This window comes from Ranitomeya variabilis, chromosome 1 (genome assembly GCF_051348905.1).
Source record: "Ranitomeya variabilis isolate aRanVar5 chromosome 1, aRanVar5.hap1, whole genome shotgun sequence".
NCBI classification, from domain to species: Eukaryota; Metazoa; Chordata; class Amphibia; order Anura; family Dendrobatidae; genus Ranitomeya; species Ranitomeya variabilis.
Window position 1 is genome coordinate 227,959,024 of NC_135232.1, and position 19,024 is coordinate 227,978,047.

The 19,024-nt window shown below is 43.4% G+C and overlaps 1 protein-coding gene across 2 annotated transcripts in view; it reads left to right on the forward strand.

Annotated features, from left to right (window-relative positions):
• The first annotated feature begins 12 nt into the window (after nt 1-12).
• Nucleotides 13-19,024, forward strand: part of GTF2H3 (general transcription factor IIH subunit 3) — a 29,579-nt gene continuing 10,567 nt past the window's right edge. The window contains exons 1-11 of one of the 2 annotated variants that reach the window (XM_077293218.1): nt 13-73; nt 2,005-2,084; nt 2,175-2,281; nt 2,366-2,526; nt 2,701-2,766; nt 6,228-6,257; nt 6,352-6,380; nt 6,470-6,544; nt 6,985-7,038; nt 10,981-11,049; nt 14,092-14,227. In XM_077293218.1, the coding sequence (XP_077149333.1) occupies nt 64-73; nt 2,005-2,084; nt 2,175-2,281; nt 2,366-2,526; nt 2,701-2,766; nt 6,228-6,257; nt 6,352-6,380; nt 6,470-6,544; nt 6,985-7,038; nt 10,981-11,049; nt 14,092-14,227 (817 nt within the window). In that variant the 5' untranslated portion in view covers nt 13-63. The other variant, XM_077293219.1, reaches the window with a different exon arrangement.

The window sequence follows — 19,024 nt, forward strand, 5'->3', positions numbered from 1 at the left end:
TACGTCATCAGAGCGGGCCGGAAGTGCTCTATTTCCAGTGTGCGGCAGTGGACGTTTATTATTATGGCTTCAGGTGAGTGGAGGAGGCAGGGACTTGACACGACGGCCGGCGGCGCCATTGTGTCTGCAGTGACCCGCTCAGCTGCCACGTGACAGCCCCCGGGTGATACCCGCAGCCCACATCCGAGGCGGTGCAGCAAAGAGTGGGATCGCTTTACGTTCTGTGACTTCCATGTTGTGGTATGTGGGAGCCTCACATGTAGGATCTGTACGTGTCTGCAGTGATTCCCGAGCACCTCCCCCATTGCTATCCCTGCTGATCGATTAATATGTTGTAACGTCGCTGCTGGTGAATTCAATAAAAAAAAAATAACTGCGAATTGTTTTGAATTTAAATAAGCTACTTGTTTATGTATGCAGCTCAATGTGTCTCCATGGCAACAGGCAGAAAACAAAGCTTGTGCATAGTCTGATCCCCTAATGATGATCGCTTTATATATATATATATATATATATATATGTTTATTTTTATCAAACCTGATCTGTCATCTGGCTGTCGCACAACGTAATCTGGGGAACCAGACAAAAAGCTCAAAAACGTAATACTGTTTGGCTTCTTCTATGCCCCTCACTTTTATGATTGACAGTTGGGAATAGGGTGTCTGCAACAGATGACTGGGGCGCTCATCTCTGTCATCTCTATGAGGAACGGTTACAGAATTTGGGAATGTATGACTTGCAAAAAAGAAGACTGAGAGGAGACTTAATAGCTGTCTACAAATATCCCAAGGGCTGTCACATTGTAGAAGGCTCTTCATTATTCTCATTTGTACAAGGAAAGACTAGAAGTAATGGGATGAAACTGAATGGGAGGAGACACAGATTAGATATCAGAAAAAATTTTTTGGCAGTGAGGGTGATCAATGAGTGGAGCAGGCGGCCACAAGAGGTGGTGAGTTCTCCTTCCATGAAAGTCTTCAAACACAGGCTGGACAGACATCTGTCTGAGATGGCTTAGTGAATCCTGCTCTGAGCAGGGGTAGGACCAGATAACCCAGGAGGTCCCTTCCACCTCTACCATTCTATGATCTCTCAGGAATATACTTTGTGTCCGATTTATTATTTGATCACTCCTGTTAGGTCAAAACAAACTGTGCTATTTAGTTATTAGGATAGTGGACCTGTTATAATGCTATACTGCCATTGTATACAGCACAATCATCTGATGACCGATCCAATTTATTAAACAATGATAATGGATCCTGCTCATCTATATGGCACTGTACCTGATGTCAAAGTCCATTAGTTTTCACAATCCTTGTTTTGTTATTTTTATTACTGAGGTTAGTGATTGAAAAATTGATATAAAATATGACATTTAATGTCAATTTACCATTAGATTTTCAGTAAGGTTTATTTAATTGCAGAGCAGCAAAAAATATCTAGCTGTGATCCGGACCTGTGTCTATCAGCAGCTTCAAACCAATGAAGATAATTTTTTGGTGTTGTCTACGGCTTTTACATTGATGACCCATTCTCCGCATCGATCATTAATATACGATTGGTGGAGGACCAATGCCCAGCACCCGCAGCAATCAGCTGTCATCAACTCTGGTGGTGGCCAGTTGTACAGCCTGGTTTACGAAAGCTCCAACACACAGTTTAGTGGCCGCTGCCGTATACGACAGATCAGCTTCTACTGAAGAAAATGGGAGATCACCTGCAGTACCTGGCAGTGGCCACAAGCTGTGTAGCGGAGCTTTGCTGTCCCACTTTGTAGACAGTTTACATCTGGCTGCTGATAATGGCTGATCATTGTAGGTGCCTAGGTAGAGGACACCCGCCAATTTTATATTTGTGATCTATCCTGCACATAGTGGACAATCCTTTTAGGCATTTGAGAGGACTTCAATTTGCTTCTATGTATGATATATACAATACAGAATGTTGAAGAATTTATTTTTTTCATTGGTAATTGCTTTTTTTTCTTACTATGTTTAATAGATGAGGACGTTAATCTCTTAGTAATCGTAGTTGATGTGAACCCTATTTGGTGGGGACAGCAGGCCCTCAGTCAATCAGTGGTATGTAGTTCAGGATCTGTCATATTTCCCTGATTCTACATTTCTATCTATATCTTACAATTATGATCACGGTTTCCTACTGTCTTATAGGTCACTCTTCCAAAATGCGTTGATGCAGTTATGGTGATGGGAAATTCCCACTTATTTATGGGCCGCAATAACAAACTTGCTGTAATTGCCAGCCATTTACAGGAGAGGTACTGTTCTCAATGATCCCATACTATAAGCTGCCGTCATTTGTTTCTATGCAGTAATGATAATATATGGTGTTTGTTTTTTAGTCGCCTTCTTTTTCCAGGCAAGCAGTGGAGATGTGGAGACTTGACTGGGGAATCTGCAATTCTGGAATCGAACGCATCCGGCAGCAAGGATGGCAAATATGAATTACTGACGGCTGCCAATGACCTGATTGCTGATGAGATTAAAGACCTCATGACAAAATGTAAGGACTTGTAACCGGGGAGTATCTATATCATGTCACTGCTGTCTCTTACAGAGCCTGTTCTGTGGACTTTCATATATTATAGCAATGTTTCTATACTTGTAGGCACATCTTGATAATGCAATGGTTAACCCCGATTTATTTATCATTTGATGCTTTCCTGTTTCATGTTAGCTGGGGAAATTAAAAGACAGCGGACCGACACTGTTCTAGCAGGATCTCTAGCGAAAGCTCTTTGCTGTATCCTTTTATTACACTTGCAGTTGTGGAAAAATGCCATAATAATTTTATCAATCTGGCTTCCGCTCTTTACACTCTACTGAAACTGCCCTCACTAAAGTCTCTAATGACCTACTAACAGCTAAATCTAATGGTCACTACTCCATGCTAATTCTATTGGATCTTTCCGCAGCATTCGACACTGTGGATCATCAGCTCCTCCTCACTATGCTCCGCTCCATCAGCATCAAGGACACCGTTCTCTCTTGGTTCTCCTCCTATCTCTCTGACCGATCCTTCACTGTATGTTTTGCTGGTTCCTCCTCCTCTCCCCTTCCCCTTACTGTTGGGGTCCCTCAAGGATCAGTCCTAGGCCCCTCCTCTTCTCTTTGTATACTGCCCCTATTGGACAAACAATCAGTAGATTTGGGTTCCAGTACCATCTCTATGCTGACGACACCCAATTATACACCTCTTCTCCTGCTTTCACTCCGACCTTCTTAGAAAACACCAGTGATTGTCTTACCGCTGTCTCTAACATCATGTCCTCCCTCTATCTGAAACTGAACCTGTCAAAAACTGAACTCCTTGTGTTCTCTCCCTCTACTAACCTACCTTTGCCTGACATTGCCATCTCCGTGTGTGGTTCCACCATTACTCCAAAGCAACATGCCCGCTGCCTTGGGTTTATCCTTGATTCCGAGCTTTCATTCACCCCCCACATCCGATCACTGGCTCGCTCTTCTTATTTGCATCTCAAAAACATTTCTAGAATTCGCCCTTTTCTTACTTTCGACTCTGCAAAAACTCTTACTGTTTCTCTTATTCATTCCCGTCTGGACTATTGTAACTCTCTACTAATCGGCCTCCCTCTTACCAAACTCTCCCCGCTCCAATCTGTCCTGAATGCTGCTGCCAAGATCATATTCCTCACCAACCGTTACACCGATGCCTCTACCTTGTGCCAGTCATTACACTGGCTACCCATCCACTCCAGAATCCAGTACAAAACTACTACCCTCATCCACAAAGCACTCCATGGCTCAGCACCACCCTACATCTCCTCTTTGGTCTCAGTCTACCACCCTACCTGTGCCCTCCGCTCCGCTAATGACCTCAGGTTAGCATCCTCAATAATCAGAACCTCCCACTCCCGTCTCCAAGACTTTACACGTGCTGCGCCGATTCTTTGGAATGCACTACCTAGGTTAATACGATTAATCCCCACAGTTTTAAGCGTGCCCTAAAAACGCAGTTGTTCAGACTGGCCTACCGCCTCAACGCGTTAACCTAACTATCCCTGTGTGGCCTATTAAAAATAGAAAAAAAACCAAAACACATAATCAGGTTCCTTGCATCGTGTTCTCATGCACTTTATGCAGTTAATAGCACTCTGTGTCTGTACTGCTACATACTTAGGCAGTTAACTGGTTCATGCAGCTTTACATGAACACCCGAGCCTTACACTATGGCTGGTCCAAATAACTAAAGCAATTGTTACCATCCACCTCTCGTGTCTCCCCTTTTCCTCATAGTTTGTAAGCTTGCGAGCAGGGCCCTCATTCCTCCTGGTATCTATTTTGAACTGTGATTTCTGTTATGCTTTAATGTCTATTGTCTGTACAAGTCCCCTCTATAAGTTGTAAAGCGCTGCGGAATATGTTGGCGCTATATAAATAAAAATTATTATTATTATCTTTTTTTTACATGAATTAAAGAATTATTTAAGGCAAACTACACCATAAAATGGAAGTTAAAAAGGTACAAAAATATGTACTAATTGAACTTAATATGGACTAAAGAAGCTGTTCTAAGTGAGCAGCATATTTCTATATGCCCCATTAGGATGAAATACAGGAAGGGTGGGAGATGGGTCTGTTCCCTGTAAGGTGAGGTGCCTCAGAAAAGGGGGTTGTTATTGGTGACCAACGATCTTTTGCAAAAAAAGAAGGGGTACGGTAACTTGATAGCAACCAAATCTAATCTCAGTTATGGCTCTGTTCATCCTTTAGAAGATTAAGTTCTGCTATGCAACGCACAATATGCACAGGCTGTTATAGGATAACCCTCTAATACTTTGATTGCCTTACACCGTCACTGGACCACTATTGTTTATAAAAGTATTAAGCCATCTTTGGATTCTCAACAGTGAATCTACACTTTAAGAATATTTAAAATCTGTGATTTGGTTCATTTTTTTTTTATTTTAAGCAATCTGTATTGAGTTTCCCTATACACATGCACAGATGGTTCAACCGAGCCGACTATGCCATAGACTGTAATGATGCTGACAGAGCACACGTTCACTCTGCCAGCACCATTATAGTCTATATCCCCTTCGGCGCATACGTCCGGATAATCCTGGATAATGCAACTAATTTGATAGCAGGCTTTTATATACTTAACTGGATGAGTACTTTGTGGATTCGGTAAAGTGCCATCCATTTTCTAGTCACATAGACAATATACACTGCTGATGTTTTTACATAATTTACTAGGAAGACCTTCACGTAGACTAGTACACAAATGAACGGACTAAGATATATGACTACTCAGTATGTAGAATTAAAAGGGGTTGCCCAAACAGGGATTGATGACTTATCTGAAGGATAAGTCATCAATAGCAGATCGGTGGAGGTCTGACACCAAGGATTCCTACCATTCAGCTGTTATTTGCCCTGGCAATGGCCAAATATTAACGCTATGAATGGAGCTGCCAAGTGCAGTCCCATGCAACGTGTGACCGCTGCTGCCGGTTATTGCAGCATAGATTCTATTTAAAAAATAAGAGCTGTTCTGCAGAACCTGGTGGTGGCCGCTACACTTGGCACAGAGCTGCACCTATAACATACAGCCACCTCCAGAACGACAGCCGGGTGGCGAACCCCCACCAATATGCTATTTAAGACCTATTCTGTGGATAACTCATTGATGCCTGTGCCCTGACACCCTCTTTAATTAAAGTCCACCACTTCTCACCAGTATCTCTCTCAGATCGATCATCATCACAACATATAAAGCACATTGTCATGTTGTTTCCTTGTACCCATGACACAGTGGAGAATCCCGTAGGGTTCTATGTTCTCTGAGTCACAAATGGCAGATGTGATGGGTCATGTGCGTCACTGAGGGTAAGCTTCAGGAGCATAGCATTTGTAGACTAGTAGTAGTTGCATCATCTGACTTCTCGAGGCCCATTCTTCTAAGGCCACGTTCACACATTCAGTATTTTAAATCCGTATTTGTGAGCCAAAACCAGGAGTGGGTGATAAATGCAGAAGTGGTGACGTGTTTCTATTATACTTTTCCTTTTCCTCTATTGTTCCACTCCGCTCGGCTTACAAATACTGAGGTAAAATACTGAACAAATACTGACCGTGGCCTAAGATGCTATGGGTAATTTTTAATGTACATTACTGACTACACCGGCTGTGAGAATAACTAATTGTTGTGATATTGTTTCCTTATCATGAATATCCTAGATATTAACCGGATAAGCAAAGAAAGTAAAGGTATCACTGGAATGAATGTGTCATTTGCATTGATTCGTACTAGTCGTCTCTGTATTAATAACATTTCTATCTGATTTTCTCTTTTACTATACAGCCGGAGAGGAAGTGAAATCCAGGATACTAGTGAGTATGTGGGGACTGGGGCACATTTCCGGCATACAGGTTTATATAGACGACCATTCTGACACTCCATACAATCTGTCATTCTGTAGGTGATTAAAGCGGCAGAAGATAGTGCTCTACAGTACATGAACTTCATGAACGTCATATTTGCAGCTCAAAAACAGGTATTTGTCTTTGTTCAGCTCTCTTGTTGAGAAAGACTTCATTCAATCCTGTATTTGCTTTTTAAGCCGACTATACGGTACACCTATTTGGCTGATCACTATCACAATGTGTGTGGTTTTGATGGGTAAGAAGGGCCCCAGTGGGGGCTAAATGAATCTGGCACTGCTTATCTCAGGGAAAAATAATGACTCAAGCTGGTTGGATTCCAGCCTTTGTGATCATTGGTCAGACACTATGGATAGCTGATTATATGTGGAAACAGAAAATGCTCTAGAAAGTAATGGGGCTTGCCATATGCTTTATAGGTGCTAATGGATAATCCAATATTGGTATTTTTAAATAGTTGGACTGGAAATCTCTCCAAGAAATCCATAAATCTTACTTTTTCCCACCCTTCAAATGAAGCTAACTTCCTATTTTTTTTTTTTGCATTCTTCAGAACATTCTCATTGATGCTTGTGTACTGGACACAGATTCTGGACTTCTACAACAGGTAAGGTATTAGCCCTAATTCTGAAGGCTCCAGTGTGGTATTAACATTTCCCTTGCACGTAGGTGGCTAGTTACAAATGTAGGACCTTTTCTATGTTATTTTTTGTAATAAACAGCCCTTTTAGCCATTTAACACATAGCATCTTAATAACAAATATATTTATTTCTATAGCGTCAGCATATTTAACTGGATGCCACAATGTTTGCTTTTTGTCTTTTGCCTCTGGAGCAATAATTTGAAGGAGACACTATCATTCCAAACATACCCTCTGCAGACCTCATGGGGTTAATAAATTTGTTATATAGCAAATGCTTGAACATGATGATAAACACTTGTTCATAATAAACTGTATAGATGTCCTGGTGTAATCTAAATTCAGGAAACATACTTTTAAAAGAGTTAATGTAAATTATCTGAACGTAGAAATATATGTTTCATAGCAATCACATAGATTTTGTCTGCTACTATTGCTATACTCCATAGTTAAGCTGCTGAAATGCATTTTATATCATCAAACTAGTGGACTTTATAAGCATATATCCATCTCTGTGCTTTTTAGCTTATTTCCATCACTTTCCAGCATTACGTAGGTTTTATGGTGACTGGATGATTGCTTACAGAATGTAAATGGACTGGAGGATGTTATGCATGCAGTGACTGGCACAGGTTCGAGGCATTGGTGCCGTGTATAGCTTATTATACAATGATGTGTTGCAGTACTTAGATCTTTAACAATTCCAGCACTTTTAACCCCTTCCTGATGTGATTTTTCATTTTTGCGCTTTCGATTTTTTTCCTTTCCCCCGTGACAGCACCACATGAGAGAGGGGATCCACACATCAAGGACAGGAACCACCTGAATATAGGGGAGGAACCTCTCCCCTGCATCAGTTGGTTTTCCTGTCCTTGAGGAAGCCTATATCTGAAGTATCGGGTGCGGAAAGTCATGAAACGCTTATCCCATGCCCAGCGCGGCCGCCTAGAAGAACTGCTCCTTGCTTGTAACGCCGTTGTCGGGTCCCGGATGTGCCGCCGCAGGTCCAGTGGGGGCTTGTGCAGATGCAAGTAGCTGTGTCGTCTTGGTTCTGTGCATGTGCTGGGATTGGCACACCCTGGTGATGAGCACGCTGGTGACTTTTAACCTGAAAGTGGTAACTTCTATTCCTGGGGTCCAGTGGAGGCGTCTAAGTGGGAGGAGATGCTGTGGTCGGTCCCTCATTTAAAATGGGGTCTGACCGCCTAAGAGCAAGTTTTCTCTGGCTCTCCTTTCCAATGTGATTATGGAGTAGGAGCAGCAGTGTCAGAGTGGGCGCAGCAGTGGCAGTCACACGAGTGACAGGAGAAGAGTCAACCAGGGAAGCAGAGTGGGTCATGGATCCACCGCCTCCAGGGGAGAACCATCGTGTGATTTTATTTGACCCAACCTCCGAATCTGGTACCCTTACTAAACAACTGAGCGATGAGTGAGCTTCGTAAGTTCACCATGGTAATTGGGTCCTTTTTCATGTATAATTACTAGGAAATGCCTAAGAAATGTAGCACAAATCTTAAAAATAATGAGTGTGCGATGTGCAGGATACGTTACCCAGCTCATGGCAAAAGAAGCTCTGTTCAGTATGTATTCAGAAAACTATTTGTGAGGAATCCCCAAATTTGCCATGGATTTAAAATCCGTTATTAGGGCAGTATTTAAAGATTCCCTTAAGGCTCTAATCCATAAAGCGATAAGAAGGGGAGAAAGAAAACCAGAATATTATCATCTGATTATGATGAATCGGTGAAGTCAGAAGGTGTGGATCTAATTCTTCATCCACTGATGGCGATACAGGGAGTAGACCTTGCTTCCCTGTAGAAGACACAGACAGATTGGTCAAGGCTGTAAAGGCTCCCTTGGGCATCATAGACCCGAAATCAGTGCAGTCGAAATTGTATTTGGTGGGTTACAGCATAAGAAGAGGTGTACATTTCCAATAAATGCGAAAATTCAGGCTCTCGTTAAAAAAGAATGGAAAAAAACAGAAAAGAAAGGTTCGCTACCCTCGTTTTCAAAGAGAAGGTACCCCTTTGATAAGGAAGGAGACAGCCCTGTGGGATAAAGTTCCAAAGATACTTGCAGCCATATCATCCTGAAAATATACATTACCCTTTGAAGACATAGGTATCCTGAAGACCCTCTGGATAGGAAGGCTGACGGATACCTGGGTGTCACGACACAGCTGTCGGGTGACCCGGGAGCAGAGGCTTCTTTTCTGGCCCTAACACTAGGGGGCGCCCTAGCTCGCCCTACTCCCTGGGATACTTCAGATAGTGAAGACATCGGGGCCTCTGCCCTTGCCCTATCTCCTAAGTTAGCCCTCTGTCCTCTTCCCCCACCCAGGGAAGAGGGGGCGATACTGTGCACCGCAGATGTACATATAACTGTCTAGGTGGTTCCTGTCATGTTCTGTAACCCAACTGATGTGGATGAGAGGTTCCGCCCTTTTATTCAGTACGTTCCTGTCCTTGATGGGCGGATGGCCTCTCTCCTGTGATGCTGTCTTGGGCTCTGGAAAATCCCATTACTATTAAATACTTTAATCTTTTCTCCCTTTCTTCCAAGAGTGTTACGTTTTTTCTTTTTCTGTTGACATAGCTGTATAAGGGCTTACTTGCTGCAGCACAAGTTGTGGTTTTGAATAATACCATTCAACGTATGAGAAAACAACAAACAATTCTAAGTATAATGAAATTTCACAAAAAACACATTTCCGATATTGTGTATTTTAGATTTTGTTTTTTTTATGGCATTCTCTTGTGTGCTAAGAGTTAGCACGATTTAAAATGTTATCAAACTGTGTGTGTGTGTATGTATATATATATATATATATATATATATATATATATATATATATATATATATACTATTTTGATACCATTTTGGTGTAGACACAATATTATTTATCACTTGTTACTGCAATTATTTGCAGTGTTTCTGCAAACAAAAAAATGCAATTCTTTTATTTCAATTTTTTTTTCTCATTACGCTCTTACTGCCCGGGTTAAATAGGCAATCCCATGAATAATTTTTACTAGTATGTCATATGTTGTGAAGGGGTTAAAGGAACAAGAAAGACCCAACATGTCTGCTTTAGGATTAAACCAAATTGCACGAAAAATCACATTCAGACAACTTTTTTGTTTTTCTGGCATAAACCATCATGGTTTGGAGAGTATGTTCGTGACTGCATGTTGATTAGCAGCGTCATCCGCCCTGGTGCTCTTGATTGATAAAATAGTTTATTCACATTCTGCATGCCGTCAACCAGACTCCATATTTTACCTCACTATCACATTACGAGCGCATCGTCTGGCGTTTACCATAACTGTTTGTGAGACCAGATAAAAATCAGGAAATAATAATATACTTTACTGGTGTTCTGCAGCCAGTAGTTTATCTACATGAAGAAGTCTTCAAAGGGTTTGTACGAAAGTTTAGACATTTTCTGCTATCCTTAACCTAAGGGGTAACATCCTGAACCCTGTGGGCTTAACACCCTCCAGTCCAGAGAATGGGGCTCACAAGTAATGCACATGGCCATGCGATTAATTTTCTATGGCACTGCCAGATAAAGCAAAGCACAATGCCTAGCTATCTCCAGCAGTTCTATAGAGAACGAAGGGAGCATAAGATGCCCAGTCTCGACCTCCACCCCATTCAGTAGGGGGCCATGCAGAGTCCCACTCTCTGGATCGAAAATGGGCTCAGTGAGCAGGAAGTTATTCCTTACCATAGAAGATATACGGTAACTTCTAAACTTGGTATGCTCTTTGCATTTTGTATTTATTTCCTTTATATTTCTGGTGATGGAGGGTTTTTGAAAATGTCATCTAGGTGCCTTGTGAAGGACACCTAGATGATGGAAGCATCGCTTGTGTACATGGAAGTTCTTTTTGTGCTTACAGGCCTGTGACATAACAGGTGGTCTATATCTGAAGATCCCACAAGTGAACTCTCTGCTGCAGTATTTATTGGTAAGAAAGCCCACACATCCCCAGTGATAGTGCCGTGATCTCACTAATGCATTAATCTATTTATTTATTTTTTTTTTAAATCTATTCTTAAGACAAACACACAATCTTAAAGGAGTTGTCCAGTACTTTTATACTGATGGCCTATCCTTAGGATAGGTCATCAATATCTGATTGGTGGAAGTGAGACACCCAGTACCCCACCAATCAGTCATTCCTGGTGTTGGTGGCATCTGTATGTGATGAATTGTGGAGATATACAGCACAGCTTTGTCAACAAAATATTGGCCATGGCCAGGTTGCACATCTGCCCTCTATTCGAATCAATGGGGCAGTAACCAGCCGCGGCCACTATGCAGTTTGCGAAACTGTGCTGTACAGCTTCAGAACTCAGCACATATGGATGCCGCCAGCACCAGGAATAGGTGGTGTACTGGGTGTCACACCCCCATTGATGCACACAGATACTGATGAGTCCCCGACAAACTCTTTATAGAAAAAATCCACATGAACCATAAACATCATCATCGCGGTCCCCAAGGGGCTCGGTCTATGTTCCCTCCCAGTATGTCAGCCCCTCTTCCAATGCTTTGTGGAACAGGCAGGGACCTGGCAGTGCTGGAAGAAGAACCACAGAAGTCATGGCCGAACAGTGCTCATTGCCAGATGATGATGTCATGGGCAAATCGTATTCATTGCAAGATGGTGGAAATGGAGTGAAGATGATGAATTCAGTGACTTCTCTAGATGTAACAGTGTACAAAGCCAGAATAACGCAGCTGCATACACTGTACTGGCTGTCCTAAGGTGCTGCAGTTCAGCTCCTATTTAAGTATATAATAAAAATGAAAAAAGCATATACAGAATGGGAGGAATAGGGCTAAGCAACAGCACATGTGAAAGACTTGGGTATACTAATATATCACAGACTGAACATGAGTCAACCGTGTGATGCAGCAACAAAAAGGGTAAATAGAATTCTGGTATGTATTAACAGAAGCATCCAGTCTAGATCACGTAAAGTCATTATTGCCCTCTACTACTCTTTGGTCACACCTCATCTGGAATACTGTGTCCAGTTTTGGGCACCACATTTTAGAAAAGACATCAACAAACTGGAGCAAGTTCAGAGAAGAGCGACCAGAATGGTGACCGGTCTGCAAACCATGTCCTATGAGGAATGGTTACAGGATTTGGGAATATATGACTTGCAAAAAAGAAGACTGAGAGGAGACTTAATAGCTGTCTTCAAATATCTCAAGGGCTGTCTCATTGTAGAAGGATCATCTTTATTCTCATTTGCACAAGGAAGGACTAGAAGCAATGGGATGAAACTGAATGGGAGGAGACACAGATTAGATATTAGAAAAAACTTTTTGACAGTTAGGGTGATCAATGAGTGGAACAGGCTGCCACGAGAGGTGGTGAGTTCTCCATCAATGGAAACCTTCAAACAAAGGCTGGACAGACTTGTCTGGGATGATTTAGCAAATCCTGCTTTGAGTAGGGGGTAGGACCAGATGACCCAGGAGGTCCCTTCCAACTCTTAACATTCTATGATTCTACTAGATGGTGGCCCGATTCTAACGCATCGGGTATTCTAGAATATGCATGTCCACGTAGTATATTGCCCAGCCACGCAGTATATTGCCCAGTGATGTAGTATATTGCCGAGCCACGTAGTATATTGCACAGCCACGTAGTATATTGCACAGCCACGTAGTATATTGCCCGGCGACGTAGTATATTGCCCGGCGACGTAGTATATTGCCCAGCGAAGTAGTATATTGCCCAGCGACGTAGTATATTGTTCAGCGCCGTAGTATATTGCCCAATTACGTAGTATATTGCCCAGCCACGTAGTATATTGCCCAGTTACGTAGTATATTGCCCAGTGACGTAGTATACAGCACAGCGCCACGTAGTATATTGCACAGCGAAGTAGTATACAGCACAGAGCCACGTAGTATATTGGCCAGTCACGTAGTATATTGCCCAGCCACGTTTGTCACAGGTTAAAAAATAAACATATACTCACCTTTCCGAGGGCCCCTTGTAGTCCACGGCAGCTTCCGGTCCCAGGGTTGGTTTGAGCGCAGGACCTGTGATGACGTCGCGGTCACATGACCGTGTAGGGGTCACATGACCGTGTAGGGGTCACATGACCGTGTAGGGGTCACATGACCGTGTAGGGGTCACATGACCGTGTAGCGGTCACATGACCGTGTAGCGGTCACATGACCGTGACGTCATGGCAGGTCCTTCTGCCATACCATCTTTGCCACCGCAACCTGCAACGTTAGATGGCGGGCGGCTCAGCGGACTACAGAGGGTGAGTATAGCAGGTTTTTTTTTTATTATTTATTATTTTTAACATTACATTTTGTACTATTGATGCCGCATAGGCAGCGTCAATAGTACAAAGTTGGGGACACACAGGGTTAATAGCGGCAGTAACGGAGTGCGTTACCCGCGGCATAACGCGGTCCGTTACCGCCGGCATTAACCCTGTGTGAGCGGTGACCGGAGGGGTGTATGCGGGTGCCGGGCAGTGAGTGCGGGGAGTAAGGAGCGGCCATTTTTTTTCCGGACTGTGCGCGTCGCTGATTGGTCTCGCCAGCTGCCTGTCATGGCTGCCGCGACCAATCAGCGAACGAATAACCACGACAGACAGACAGACAGAAGGACAGACGGAAGTACCCTTAGACAATTATATAGTAGATATGGCAGCTGCAGTACCCAAGAATGACCACTACACAGAGATGGCGCCCTGCTGTTTTGTTTATTTAAACTGTTAACATCCAGTCGCTGCCGGAGCTGCAAATAGATGATCAGTGGGGTGCAGACCTGTACCAATCTGATATTAATGATCTTTCCTAAGGTTAGGCCATCAATATCTAAGTAGTACTCAACCCTTTCATTATTTGTGTAAGTAACATACATATGTACTCTTTCATTACATACTGAGGCCTATTTTAATTTGAGATTGAAGCCCCACTGTATCTCTCACTTTTTCAGTTGTCGTCTCTATTCTTTGTTCATTAGTGGGTTTTCCTCCCTGATCCGGATCAACGGTCGCAGCTAAACCTTCCCCCTCCTGTTCACGTGGATTACAGGGCAGCATGTTTCTGCCATCGGAATCTGATAGAAATTGGTTATGTTTGTTCTGTCTGCCTATCTAGTAAGTATCAGCCAGCGGTAACCTTTCCTTTCTGATCAAATACATTGCGGTATATGTAATGTAGGGGATAAGGAAAGTTTATGGAGCAGAAATTCTCTTTGCCTCTTAGGCCCCCACACTAGACCTAACTATACACCTTTTGCCTTAAATGGGCTGTGCCACCATGTAGGTAATGCTGCAGACACCAAGGGAACAAAGCCTTTTTTTTTTTTTTTGTAATTTATACCTTTTAAAATTGATGCCCCAGTCTAATATATGTACCTTTGATGTGTCATATAGCACTGTAGATAATTCCACCTGCTGAACATTACTTGTCCATCAGATGATTGGTGGCCAGTTTAGAGGTTGATAATCGGGAAACTAGAGTCCCTAGGAATGTTTGTTCCGGAATACCAGTTTGTCTAAATGTGCTCTTATGGGGTGCAAAATACTTCATGTCCCAAGTGCCTGCATCCCATGCTATGCCATTGTGTACCGGCATTTTTAACCCCTTCGCTTGACAACCAATTTTTGTTTTGTTGTTCCCCATCTCCCCCCCCCCCCCCCCCCCCCGTTTTTCCTCCCCAGAGCCATAACTTTATTTCTCTATCCACATAGACATGTGAGGACTTGTATTTTGCAGGACCAGTTGTACTTTTGATTGACAATATTAATTTTACCAGATAGCTTACTGGAAAACAGGGAAAAAAAATTCAAAGTACGGTGAAATATTTTTACAGCATACATTGTGTTCTAAAAAGGATGTCACAATATGATTCTCATCAGGTTACAGTGAGACCAAACTGGTCGAATTTTTATATTTTAGTGTTGAAAAGAAAATCATAAATTTAAAAAAAAAGTTGCCATTTTCCAAGACCCATAGCGTTAGCGGTTTAATTTTTCGGTCATTGGAGCTGTGTGCGGTCTTATTTTTTGCAGGGCCAGACAACATGTTTATTGATGCCATTTTGGGACACATGACTTTTTCATTGCTTGTTACAGCATTTTTTGCAGTATTGTAGTGACCAAAAAATGTTATTTGTGTTCTGTTTACTATTTTTATCAACTGGGTTAATTTTTTTTTTTATATTTTAAAGGGAATCTGTCACCATATTTGACCTATCTAAACTATTGATACGGGCATACAGATTATAGAATGCTGAAAACAGTCCTCCAGTGGGTCTCATATAAGATGTGGTGTTGGTGAGAAATCATCTTTTATCACTTTATATAAGTGACCCCTTCCAGGCTATAGGGCAGATGCTGCTTGGGAGATAACTCTGCCTCCAGAGCTTATTTTACATGAAGGGGACTTATCTGTGTGATGTGACATGGTTACCACTGTTACCAGTGTGAGTGTAATGGGTGCTCTCTGCTGTCCTGATAACTGAAATCTGCTTCTTCCTCTCAGCTTTAGCTTCCATCTCACAGGCAGACAGGGTTGCAATATTGTTACAACACAGCAGAGCTGAGAGAGAAGAAAAAAATGTACCGTATATACTCGAGTATAAGGCTACTTTCACACTAGCGTCGGGCTCGGTGTCGACGCTAGTGTTGTCTCCGCCGCACAACGGGGGCAGCGGATGCATTTTTTCTCTTCGCCACGACAGCACCCACTGAGAGAGGGGATCCGCCCCTAGGAACAGGAAACCCTACGGAGAGATAAAAGGGGCGGTCCCCCTCGCTCCCACAGTTTGGTTTCCTGTTCCTATGGGAATCCACGGAGAAGAGGATGCCTAGCCTGGATGCCGCTTGCGCAGTTTACCTGTGAGGACGGCAAGGGCTCCAGGGCTGGATGCAGCGTCGGGGGTCCTCTTCTCAGCTTCCCCCCTCTGCTGGCAGACACCATGAGGCCACAACTGCTGGGGTTCCTGGCTCATGGGGATCCATCCGGGCAGTCTGCGGGACCTAGCGCCGAGGAGAGGTAAGCGCTGCGCTTTGGCGAGCGCTCAGGCGGCGTGGAGCTCCACGATTTCCCCGGGAGTCCAGAATTGAAACTCCGGGTGAAGGAGGAGGTGGACGGCACCCGCGCTGATGCCGGTGACAGCGCGAGTGCATACAGTATGGCCGCGACCCGGAAGTGGTTAGCACTTCCGGGTTCAACCGGAAGAAGATGGCGGCCCCCATGTAAAAGGACGCCGGCACAAGCGCCCGGTGTCCACAATGGATTCGTCACAGACCCCTGCGATGCTCTCCATAGAAGACACCGCGGCTACCCCACGTACACGGGGCAGCAGCAGTCGCTCCAAACAGAGCGGATCCTCCAGGAAAAAATCCGGTTCTCCACCTAAATCTCCTCGTCAATCGGTACCGTAAAAGCTTCACTGGGGTAAGTGTGCATCTACCCTCATAAGCTGACTGGTGTTCCCTTTCCCTTTATACACCTAGGGAAAGAAAACAGAGAAAACGAAGCACAAACAGTGTGCATTATGTCTCCAGCCCCTCCCGGATAGTTATAAAAAGAGACTGTGCAAATCATGTATTGCTTCTACCTTGCGGGAGGATGCCTCAATTAAATCTGAGGACATCAGGCTCATGATAAGGCAAGAGTTACAAGCCTTGAGAGGTTCTGATAAAGAGCCGCATACTAAAAGTAAAAAAGGATATGAATCCCCTATATCTGACCCATCTTCGGATAGAGAGAAAGCGGATTCTGACATCTCCTGCGAATATGTTTCCTCGGACGAGGACCAGGATACATGCTTTCCCACGGATAGTATTGACAACCTTGTCAGGTCCGTGTGTAATACGATGGGTATCGAAGATTCTAAAATTCCCAGAACACAGCAGGACATTATGTTCGCTGGCTTATCGGAAAAGAAAAGGCCTTCTTTTCCGGTGATAGCAGCAATAAAATCTTTAGTTAAAAAAGAATGGGAAAGCCAGGGCCAAAGGGGTTTACCTCCATCCTCAAAGAGACGGTATCCCTTCAATGATGAAGAGTTTTCGACATGGTCAAAAGCGCCAAAAGTGGACGCTGCGGTAGCATCTACATCTAAAAAATCTTTGCTACCGGTGGAGGATTCAGGTTCATTACAGGACCCGTTAGACCGTAAAGCCGACTCACTATTAAAAAGAGCCTGGGAGTCGTGTACGGGAGCCTTCAGACCATCTATCTCTGCTACATGCACCGCTAGGTCCATGTTGGTCTGGCTGAGTGACTTAGAGGAAGGTCTTAAAAGTGGTCTTTCCAGAGACAAACTGCTGTCTTCTATACCCTTAATTAGAGGGGCTACAGCTTTTTTGGCGGATTCATCGGCCGATTCTATACGTCTGGCAGCCAAATCAGCAGGTCTCACAAACGCGGCACGCAGAGCCCTATGGCTTAAGGGCTGGAAAGGCGATCCACAGACAAAGTCTAAGTTATGTGGCCTCCCATGTCAGGGTGAGTACCTGTTTGGTACCAAACTGGACGAGATTCTAACTAAAGCGGGGGAAAGAAAGAAGGGCTTCCCTAATAATAATTACCTTCCATTCTATAGGAAAGCGTTCCGGAAGCCCATATTTAATAAAAGAAAAGATTTTAAAAACCAAGATCGCTGGACCCCTAGAGACGCCAAACAAAGAGGTGCATTCTTTGGGAAGCGCCCTTTTAAATCTGAAGACAAGCCCCGTTAGAGCAGATCTACCTGTGGGAGGTAGATTATCCTCTTTTTCAGACCAATGGAGGAAAATAACTTCGAACAATTGGGCAAATAATCTCGTCACCTCTGGCTTAAAATTAAAATTTGCCCGAGTCCCTTCGGACTCATTTCTATTGACTTCCTTAAAGTCACAGTCTCAACAGGAGGCATTACAGCAAGAAGTAATGAATCTGCTATCCAAAGGAGTTTTGGTGGAGGTTCCATTTCTTCAGGAAGGGAAAGGGTTCTATTCCCCGCTGTTTCTAATTACAAAACCTGATGGATCATTCAGAACCATCATAAATCTTAAAAAACTGAACACCTTCCTAGAAAATCAAACTTTTAAAATGGAATCCATTCGATCCACCGTAAAACTCCTGTTTCCCCATTGCTTTATGGCGGTTCTGGACTTGAAAGATGCGTATTACCATCTACCAATCTTTAAAGAGCATCAACAATTTCTCCGCGTAGCGGTTATATTAAATGGATGTATACGGCACTTTCAGTACACAGCAATGCCCTTTGGACTATCAATTGCTCCTAGGGTATTTACTAAACTAATGTCAGAGGTTATGTCTTATCTAAGATTAAAAGACACACTCATAATCCCGTACTTAGACGACCTGCTAGTAGTGGGAAGATCCCCCTCACAATGTCAGCAAAGACTATGTCATATGATCTCATCCTTACAGAACTTGGGATGGGTAATAAATTGGGAAAAATCTAGACTGATTCCGACAACCCGGCAGGTATTTTTGGGGATTATATTAGATTCTGTAAGTCAAAAGTGTTTCCTCCCAGAATCTAAACAGATAAAAATTAGGGATAAAGTTCAGTCCATACTAGATAAACCTATAATTTCCCTCCGGGAAGGCATGTCCTTGCTTGGCTCCTTCACATCATGTATCCCAGCGGTTCCGTGGGCCCAGTTCCACTCGAGGTCCTTACAGTATACAATTTTACATGAGGAGATAAAATTACAAGGGCGGTTAAACGGTAAGATTTCCCTTTCTAATGACGTAATCCAATCCCTAACCTGGTGGCTACAGCCAGATCATCTAGTTAGTGGGGTTCCCTGGGAGATTAAACCCTCAAACATAATTTTTACGGATGCCAGCCCTCATGGTTGGGGAGCACACTTGGGGAACCAGGTTGTCCAGGGGCTGTGGTCGGTTACGGAATTAGACGACTCCTC